At 50.9% G+C, this 10,318-nt stretch overlaps 1 protein-coding gene across 1 annotated transcript in view; it reads right to left on the bottom strand.

The window, feature by feature from the left end:
• Positions 1 to 5,690: 5,690 nt before the first annotated feature.
• The window catches only part of FOXF2 (forkhead box F2), an 11,244-nt gene continuing 6,616 nt past the window's right edge, over positions 5,691 to 10,318 (bottom strand). The window contains exons 7-8 of the mRNA XM_012558931.1: positions 9,285 to 10,318; positions 5,691 to 5,857 (exon numbers count right to left, since the gene is read on the bottom strand). Of these exons, the coding sequence (XP_012414385.1) occupies positions 5,691 to 5,857; positions 9,285 to 10,318 (1,201 nt within the window). The remainder of the gene's footprint in view (positions 5,858 to 9,284) is intronic.

The following is a 10,318-nucleotide window of genomic DNA, read 5'->3' as shown; positions in this document are numbered from 1 at the left end:
GAGATGTTCAGTGCTGTGGCTGAACTGATGAAGGGGCCTCAGTGACCCAAGATCACGCAGATAAGGCATGGGGGCTGGGTGTTCTTCACACAGAATGCACTCCCCAAGACGAAAGAGCACGTGGGAGCCCCTGAGTAGCAATGTGAGGTGGGTGGGGGACTGACACTTCCAATTCCTGGGCCTTAACATGAGGAGGAGGAGGACGAAGAAGAGGAGGAGGAGAACAATATGCTTCACAGGACATGAGTGAAGGCGGAATCATGGTGAAGTAGTTAGAAAGTGGTGTTGAGGAGGTTCAGAGGCCCAGAGACTGTGGTTAATTTCATCCACAGATGTATGACGGCATGCTTTTGGGGTGGGCATGAGATGAAAGGGCAGCCACCATGATGACCAGGAGAGAGGAATGAGGCATCCTCTCCTGCATTTCCAGCACTAACTTCATCTAATGATAAGCAGTGTGTGGCCCACAAGCTTCTTGGCGTTGGGTAGTATGGCCCGGTGGCCACAGCTCCCTGGACCTCATTTTCCCTTGCTCTGTCTGCCATGATGACTGTGGGAAGGTCCGGCTGAAAGGGCAGGATGGGGCCAGGGAGAGCATTGATCTCTGCTTGTTTCCTCAGAACTTCATCTGTCTCATGAAGACACTCAGAGAGGACATAGGCTGAGAGGAGCCGCTGGAAGTGGGACGGCAGTGTCCTGCATCCTGCATGCCCCCGCGATTTGACTGAATATGCATCTCTCTGCTGAGCACCGGGGCATTCTGAACTCCAAAAGAACTCCCAGGACTTCCATTCTTCCCCAGTGACCCCAACTTCCGTGTGCTGTGGCCCTCACTGGCCCAGCGTCTGAATCTGTGGTGCTTTTCCTTGGGAAGACAGTGTTTCGTAGGGGCAAGTTTGGTAACATGCATTTCTGTTCTGATAAAATATATTTCCATCCTAAAAAAGTTGGTGCCTATTTTGAATTAATCACCATGATGCACAGTAATTAGGCATATATGAATCTACAAGATCATTTTCCTTCCAGGAAGGAGGTGATGATTACATTTTAATACTACTCAGTGGCTTGTGCTATGAGCCTGGTGATCCTCTTCGGACTGCTGCTTTCTAAAACATAAGGCAAGATTTTCCTCCCTAAATTCTCTAAATGTTGCTGCAGCAGTTCAGAGACTTTGAGCATGCATGAGTAGAGAATTTGCTTACTCACCTGAATCCAGTAGGAAGCCAAGAAAAACAAAGTATGCAGGTCTTTCAACCAAAAGGCAAATGAAAGCATGGAGACTTGAAGAGACTACGGTGCCTCAGAGGAGCTCAGTCCATTTTTAAGGCTCACTGTGGACAGGAACTCAGGAGATATTTTTCAGAGCCTCCTCCTTTCAAGATGTCTTTCTCCTTCCTTTTCTCTCTCTCTCTCTCACACACACAAACACGCACATATACATGGTCCTACCTGACCCACTTGTATCTAGGGATCAAGCTTGCTGCACACTGACATCACAGCCCTTCTCTCTGTTCCACCCTTAAAAGGTTTTACAACCAATGAGGGAATTTCTTTTTCCTCCTGCTCCAACCACTACCTCCTTCTGCTTGGAGAACTCTGTGTGTAGATAGCTAGACCTGTCTCCCGACTGAAGCAGGCAGACCTCAGTGACTCCACCTGACTCCTCTCTGCAAGTTTACTAGAATAAAATCGGAGGCCTTACTGCTTTGAATAAAAATGAGGTGTCCCATTTTCTAGAATAGACTTCAAAATTTGACCCTACAGTTCCCCAGGGGCCAGTAATCAATCAAAGAGATATTTGGATGGACAAATTATTTTTGAAAACACTTTTTAGATCTTTCCTAAACTACTTAATGGACCAGCCTTAACATCTACTCATCTAAACCTATAAAATATCTGCAATTCAGGTTGCTTTTCTAGAGCAGTGGTTTTCACAGTGTAGACCTTGGACCAACACCATCAACATCACTGGGGACTCTTTAAGGACACAAACTGGGGAAAGCCCAGCAGTCTTTGTTTCACAGGTCTTCTACGTTATTCTGCTGCATGCTCATGTTTGGGAAGCACTACTTAGAGCAAAGATGGACACTGCTCCTATGTCTGTAACGTCAGATGCAGTCATCATGTGCAACATTGGGGAAATGTAGGATACAAACTGAAGTCAGAAGAGATGTTGTGAACCCTGACAGCCACATGGACTTGTGCAGACCTGTAGGAAGGATCAAATACTCCCATCACAGACTCTGAAAGGATGAACCGAGAGAACTGTGTGACTCATGCTCTCTATTTACCTGACTCCTTGGCTCTTTACTTATACAGCCCTCACTAAAAAACCAAAAAATAAAGAACATCACAATTCTTACACAAAATAATCAAATGCCTTTTTACATACACATTAGTATTTAATGAGCAGAAACTGTAAGCTTTCAAAATACATTTGTTAATAAAATAATTGAGGCATTGACCTCCCTTTGAATTAGTTCAATTTTTTTCACTCCTAAGTACAGTGTAGCACTTGCTTTAGAACTAATCACTAACATTTGAGCAACATTTAAAGCCAAGCACTGCATGTTTTGCCCAAGAAAAGGGGTGGGGGGGAATAAATGGATGTAAGTGTGTGTGCACATGTGTGTGTCTGCAGGGCCAGTTAGGGGAGAAGGAGATCTTTTATTGCAAGCAATTTTGGCTTAGAGGGGAAGAAAACAACTTTGTTATTTGAGAAGAAATCTAGAAATAAAGATTACAAATATGGCAAGTCAGAAATTTTTTACAACACCTATTAAGTATGGTCAAGAAGTCCTGGCGATGCAATGGTTAAGCATTTGGCTACTAAAGGAAAGGTTGGTGGTTTGAACCTACCCAGCGGCTCCTCAGGAGAAAGACCTGGTGATCTGTTTCCCTGAAGAATGTAGCCAAGAAAACCCTATGGGGCAGTTCTACTCTGTCACATGGGGCTATAAGTCAGAATTGACTCACCGGCACACAGGGAGTATAGTCAGGCTTGCTGTCAACGAATCAGAGCAAGGCATTAAACGGAAAGAGTAAAACAGAAAAAGCAAAAGTATGTCCTAAAATCAGAAAGTATATTTCCTAAAAGTAATAATAATAAATATCTCTGTTGGAAGAGCACCACAAAATGTTTTTTTTTTAAGTTCTTGTTTTAAATGAGGAACCCTAGTGGTGCAGTGGTTAAAGCGCTCAGCTGCTAACCAAAGGTTGGCAGTTCAAACCCACCAGCCTCTCCTCTGGAAAAAGGTGTGGCCGCCTGCTTCCGTAAAGATTTACACCCTTGGAAACCCTGTAGGGCAGTTCTACTCTGTCCTATAGGGTCGCTATGAATCGGAAAGATGGCAACAGGTTTGGTGTTTTAAATACTGCACAGCTTGAAAGAAACTTGAATCTCTAGCTGCGGTCTCCTCGTTCCACTAGGGGGCGTGCTAACCTTTTTAATGCGGTCGCTCAGACGCGCAGTTTTTTTGTCTTTGAGGTCCTGTCATTCTCTGTATAAACAAGTTACGTTCAAGTGTTTAGGATATAAATTACGACCATGCAGGCTGCCTTGGAAGGAATGTAAACACATCACTGTGGTCGGAGCAAACGCTGAAACTGACTTTATAATTTATAGCAGGCCCAGAGTAGCTCAGCTTAAAAGAAAAGGGGGGAAAAAGCCCTGTTTAACTGCAAATATGATAATGGAGATACAAAAAAAATTTTAAATCACTGCTTAACTCTGGAAAATATAAGAAGGAAGCCTAAGGATTAGGGAGATAGCTAAGACTTTCTGAAACAAGGTGTTTTACAAACGTGACTGTCTTTGGATTCAATTGTAACACAAAAACCCCATGTGTGAGGTATCTATTGAGTAGTGTTCAGTGCAAGTAATTGATTGGGAGAAAGATTTTTTTAGGCAAGGAGAAACAAAGGTGTGTTTTCTAATCAGGGAAGGGAATAAAGCAAAGTAAAGCAAAAATAACCAAGAGTTGGAGAGAAAAACGTCCACAACATGATCACGATTGTGACTGAGAATTTCTCTGCCCCTGCTCAGGCAAGAGGCGTCAACCCTGCCCATGAATCTGAGGGACTGGTCAGACAGAGGCTGGCGCCTGCCTAGTTGGCCCAATATTTTCTCTCTTTAATTCAGAGCTTCTCCAGCTATGTCTTGCACATTCATGGTTTGATGTCTTGGGAAACCTAGCAAGAAAGTTCTGATAAAGTCCTGAGGGAAAGAAATTGTTAGGTCTCTTGTTGAAAGGAAGGAAACCAACCAGTCCCTAAAGAGGGGTAGAGGGGACAGTGGAGAGGAGGGAGAAATGCATTTGGGTTGAGAGGCGCAGCCAAGCAGGGCAGACCCTGAGTTTGAGGTGGAGAGAGACAGCAGCTGCAGCTTGCTCTGTAGGCCTGAATCTTTGCTTCTGGGGGAGCTAGAGTAAAAATTACTCTTTGAAGAAGTGTAAAAACTCTTTGGGATTCATGCAGATTGCCCCGCTGTTCCTTGAGCTCCTCACCCTTTTCCCGCTGCCATCCCATTCAGGAGGCTGGGAAGCCTAGGTGGCCATTTTCCACTCAGCCCCACCTCTAACCTGTCCCTGGGCTGGTGGGGAAGAGGAAAGAGCAAGAGGCAAAGCTCTCCTTGGGCAAAGGAGACAAAACAAAAGGGGCACAAAACCTGGCTTCCTCAAATCAAACTTGCCTTTCATGATCTTGTCCTTTCACTGTCTGGTTTTTGTTTAGCCAGAAAAAGCTAGGGTGAAGGAAAAAAGAAATAACAGAAAACTTCTCTTCTTCTCTTTCCCTCCTGAGAAAACCTGCAGTCAGAACTTGGCCTGGGTTACTAGCGGCACAGACCCCACACCACGTCAATTAGACAACTGGGGGAAGTAGTGTAGAGTTGCATTACTGGCTGGGGGAGAAGGGACTGGGCCTTCCAGGATGCCCGCAGAGGAAATATGTCCCTCCACAACTATTTGTTATATACATTTTATTGAAAAAATTGTACATCAAAATATTTTGGCAAACTTTAGAAGTATACATAAGTGCAAATATATCCTCCTTTTAAACTACAAGCAAGAGTGTGAGTATACACAATGATCATAAAAATATCTTTAAAATATGGTGGTAGAAAACACCCTCATAAAAATGTTGTATTGTCATAATACTGAAAATCATTTTCTTAAACCAGGCACATTATTTTTAAACACTCTGGCACCTGCAACCAAAAGTAGTGTTTGGCAAAACAGGACTCTGCTATTTAGCTAAGCAACAAGATGAGGATTTCTTGAAATCTTGTGCTTAGCACTTCCTTTTAAAAAAGCAAACAAGTTCTCACTGACAAAGAAAAAACAAAACAAAACACAGCTTGTCTGCTTTGTTCAGACCCCGATTACTGAAGGCAGTGGAGATCCCAGAGTTACATGTTTATGTTTTTCATCAAGTTAGTTTTTAACGTCTCCACTGAGGAAGATACTTTCTCCTTGGGTGCCTGCATGTATTCTGAGCATCACCTTGCCAGGGGTCGTCCTGCTGTCACTGGTAGAAGACACCAGTTAACAATGTTGTCCTGGGTACTGGGACTAAGTGACCAGCGTGCTACTCACTGCTATCTGCGTGCACATTATGTCTGACCTCGTGAGTCCACCAGAGTCTGTATCTGGCCCCGTGAGGAGAGGACTGCCGTGGGAGTGTCTGTCCATTCACATGACACAGGGCTTAATGTCCTGACAGACACTCTGGTGGTGGTGGTGGTGATAGTATGACCCACTAGCTGAGGGGTGGAAAGAAGAAATGCCATTAAAATTGAGAACGAAGTCTTTTCTGTCACACACTGGGGTAGAGTGATGCTGGTAACGAGGCAGTCCCACTGAAAGAAGAAAGAAGAAAATCTGTTTTCAGAAACAAATTTATCCAGGTAATGACCTGGTACATTATTATTTTTGTAATTTTATTTAACTTGTGTTAGGATATAAGAAGGGCTGGTGTGTCTTTTGTATATTGCTATAAAACTAGTAGAGAAAACATAGCTCTGGAAGTTTCTCAGTTTCAAACTGTTGTCATAAGATACTCTGGAATCATGTTTTGTTTTGTTTTACTGCACACACAAACGTGGAGCAAGTTCCCCTCTAAGCCGCGTTGTTATATGCCTGAACCCCCCTATTCAGCCTCCCCTGAGGCTAGGGCAAGCGCTCTCATCCCAGGTTGAGCACTGACGACAATCTGATCCAGGTGCTGGGTCCCGACCTCGGCGGCGCGGTGCCGTGCTGCCCTCGCTTGGGCGGCAGCAAGGGCCAGGCACCCAGCCCCAGAAACACCCCGCGGCCTTCCCCTCTCCTTTTCAGCCTTCTTCTTGTCTCCCAGCGAACTGACACGGTCAGGGTGGTGGGCCGCAGCAGGGGTATCCCCTGTGCCAAAGGAGGATGATAGAAAACCCTACCTGCAGAGAAAGGGACAGAAAAGGAAACGCAGACCTCTTGCCCTCCACATGCCTCTTGCTGCTGCTGATAGGTCTGAGGATAAATTTGGGGAAGGTCGGACTTTCCCCGAGCAGAGTTTTGCGAACTTTCTCCACACCCCGAGGCCTGTGGCGGTGCGGAGAACCCCTACAGAGAGCCGAATTGGGCCGATCCAAGACAGCCCTGAGGTCCTTCCTCTAGGGCCTCGGTCCCCAGGCCAAGGACCGCGTCTAACACTTTTGCTTTCCCGGCGCTCCCCGGCCCTGGGGCGGCCTTGTCCTTCGGGCGGCGGCGCAGGCCTGGGCAGCGACGTCTCGGTGACACGGCTGGCAGGCTCCTGCCCCTCGCCCGGCCGGGCTGGTGAGGCTGCTTAGCCCAGGCCTTCTCTCCGAACCCGCGTGGCAGGTGATTATACCCGCACGTGTACGGCAGGCTTGATTCAGTCTGCGAGAGACTTTGCGGCATGTGAGAAAAGCCCCCACCCACCCACTAGCCGGGACTTGGGCCCTGTGGGCCCCCTCCCTGCCAAGCCCTGGCCCCCCTGGCTGGAGAAGCAACAAGGTGCCAAATGGCTGGTGGTGTGGTTTTTGTTTATTGACTGATAAAACCAATTGTACCCTAGCACGCGCGGCGCTGCGCTAATAAGACGCATGGAGCCCGGCGTGCCCCCAGTTTGTGCCTGTCGCTCTATGCTCGTGTATGTTCGTCTATCGCGTTCCAACACAGTCTGGGGCCAACACACTCTGAGGCCAATCCGAAACCTTCCAACAGCGGGCCTGCCGGCCGGTGAAGCAGCGTTCTCACTACCGGCGGAAGGCGGCTGTCCCGACGCCCAAGGCCCACACGGCCTTCCAGAAGGGCACGCGGGGCTTCCTCACGGGCGCGGCGCCCCAGCCCAATCAGGTCGTGCTGGCTGCCATCGTTCCGTCGTGGAGTCCAAGTGGGGGCCCACAGCCTCCGCCCTCCCGCGCTCCCACGCCTACCATTCGTTCCCGCCTCGGTGGGCCGTGGCCAGGCGAGCAGCGCGCTCCGAACCCGACTCGGCTCCCTCAGGCTCTCCGTTCACGTTCATGACCTTCTTGGGGATGCCAACTAGAGCCGAGGGGAGAATACTTGAAAGAGGTGAGAGTTAGAGGGCGAGGGAGGAAGGGACAGAGCATCCCGGGCGGGTGTCAGGCCCAAGCCACGGCGTCCTGGGCGTTCCAGCCCGGGCCCAAACGCCTCGAGGCTCCGGGAAGGTCTTGCGCCTGTAGGGCGGTGGGCGGTGGCGCCGGGCAGCCTGCTCTGGCTCGCGGCTTTCTTTCCCTCCGACACAAAGTTGTGTTTCCCGACCCTCGCATTTCTGGTGGCTCTTGTGTACGTCTGGGGGTGGGGTGGGCGAGGGAGGCCTTATATAGAGTCCGGAATCTCCTTCCTTCGTTGTTGTTTTTTTTTTCCTTCGGTCTACTGTAGCGCGGTTTCTGCTGCAGCAGATGCCCTGAGAGTCTGGGTTCAAGTTGAGTAGGGCCTGGCCAGACAGAGATCGGGTCCGGCGGGGAGAGGGTGATTGACAGACTCTCTGAAGGGATTTAAAAAAATGAGCGGAGGGTCGTCTGTATTGGTTACTTGTTGAAATTCCCATAAAATTGAACAAGACTCTGCTCTCAGTGGGTTAAATCAGGCTAAAATCCTCGTCGGTGTGGTCCTGCCGAGACTGTCTTTGTTTAGTTAACCTCTGAGACCCGCATTTAAAAGGCCTATTTGGGAAATTTCACAGTCAAGGGAACCAACATCTTTTGCCCATTTCTAGGCCTCCCTTCTTCCCCATCCTCCTGTTGCACATGGACACACGGCTATGTAATATATGCGTTATTGTGTGAAACGTTTTCTAATTGAGGACAAAGGTGAAAGCATCTTCTGTCCTTGCCACCCCAGAGGCACCAGCCCCTGCCTGCCTCGGAGGGGTTAATATAAGAGGGTTTATCTCCAGTCTCTGGATAAACCTGGCTAAATGGCCAAATCCCCACATTCACTCCCATCCATCCTCTCTCACCTTTCACTGCCTTTAGCAAGTTAATAAATTTTCATAATCTGCTACCAACACAATTTAAACCAGCAACACCACAAGTGGCTTTAAGGAGCAGTCATTGATGAGGGCTGAGGCCCAGTCACAGCATTGACCTCAGGTCCTAGTAGCCCAGGACAGATCCAGTTGTCATCAACGCGGGTCCGCTGGGTGGGGGTGGAGCTCCTAAACAGCGGGATGCCCTGCCCACCGGCAATCTCTCTCTTGTGAAAGAGCCTAGGACTCTGCTTTCCTCTCTGCCCCTCCCTCACTCTCCCTTCTCTCAGCACTTGCCCAGTTGCAACCCCCTTCCTATCTACACCCTCCGCCCAGCACAGAGAACATCGCTTTCTGACATTTATTTTTGGACAAAAATAACTAAAAACAAACTTAAAAAAAAAAAAAAGACTGAATAGACAAAGCTCCTTGGTCAAGATCCAGAAAGGCCACAACACTTTCTCCCAAAGCTAATCCCTCTGGAATCCCAGTCCCCTGACCTGAGACCGAAGACCGGCAGTCGATAGACACCCAGGTATTCCAGGAAGGCAGGCGAAGATGTACCACCCTTCAAGCAGGCGTGCAGTTCAGAGGCCAGGCTCCTGGCCAGGAGTCGGGGAGGGCAGCAAGACCTCTGATACCCTCCCATCCTGTGAATAAGGTGCCAGCACCTGCCTCCTCCCTTAGTGCCCTCAGACCCCAGGCTGTGGCGACCTGGTGGAGTGAAAGCAGCAGGGGCCTCGGGGCCTGAATGCGGACGCCCCCAGCCGGCCGCCCGGGGTGAGCTGCGTTGTTACCTGAGAGGTCCTCGCGGGCGTTCTGGTGCAGGTAGCTCTGCTCCAGCGAGTAGGAGGACATGCTGGAGTGCAGGCCTGCAGAGGCTGCGGGGTTGCTGCTCGGCGCCAGGGCGGGCGGCTGCTTGAGGTAAGGAGAGGCGCCGGGCGAGCTCCAGTGCGCCGCGGGGCTCGTGTAGGGCGAGTGGCATTCAATGGCGCTCGCCATAGCCGGGGACGAGGGCACGGGGCTGCTGCTGCTGTCCGGCCCGTAGTCCCCTCCGCCGCCACCGCCGCCAGCTGCGCCGACGCCCCCGGGCCCGGCAGGCACCGGGCAGCTGGCCATGTAGGTGGAGCCCGGGTTGGGCGACATGTGCGGGACGTGGTGGTGGTGGTGGTGGTGCGGGTGCGCGTGGCCCGGGGCGCCCGCGCTGGCGTCGTAGCCCGCAGGCATCATGTCTAGGCCGCCATAGCCGCCCTGGCCGTGGCAGCCGAGCGGTGCCGCCGGGGGCGCCTGGAAGTCGAAGCCTTGGGGCAGCAGCGAGGCCCCGAAGCCCAGGCCGCCCACCACGCGGTGGTACATAGGCTTGAGCGCCTGGCACTTCCGCCTGAAGCCGCGCGGCCGGCGGCGGAATGAGCCCTCCTCGAACATGAATTCGCTGGCCGGGTCGATGGTCCAGTAGTGGCCCTTGCCGGGCCGCCCGAGGCCCTTGGGCAGCTTGATGAAGCACTCGTTGAGTGAGAGGTTGTGGCGCACCGAATTCTTCCAGCCCTGGTAGGCGCCGCGGAAGAAGGGAAAGCGCGCCTGCAAGAACTGGTAGATCTCACTGAGCGTCAGGCGCTTGCTGGGCGAGCTCTGGATGGCCATGACGATGAGCGCGATGTACGAATAGGGTGGCTTCTCCGGCCGCCGCAGCCCCGAGCTCGCCTTCTTAGGGGCCCCACTGCCCGCGCTACCGCCGCCGCCAGAGCCTTTGTTGGCTACTGCCGAAGCGCTCGAGGGGGCCGGGGCGGCCGGAGCGCAGGGCGCGGAGGCCGCGGACGACGACGACGAGGAG

Source organism: Trichechus manatus, unplaced genomic scaffold (assembly GCF_000243295.1).
Source record: "Trichechus manatus latirostris isolate Lorelei unplaced genomic scaffold, TriManLat1.0 scaffold00198, whole genome shotgun sequence".
NCBI lineage: Eukaryota > Metazoa > Chordata > Mammalia > Sirenia > Trichechidae > Trichechus > Trichechus manatus.
The sequence above is the reverse complement of the archived record's forward strand: the minus strand, read 5'-3'. Positions and strand labels throughout refer to the sequence as shown.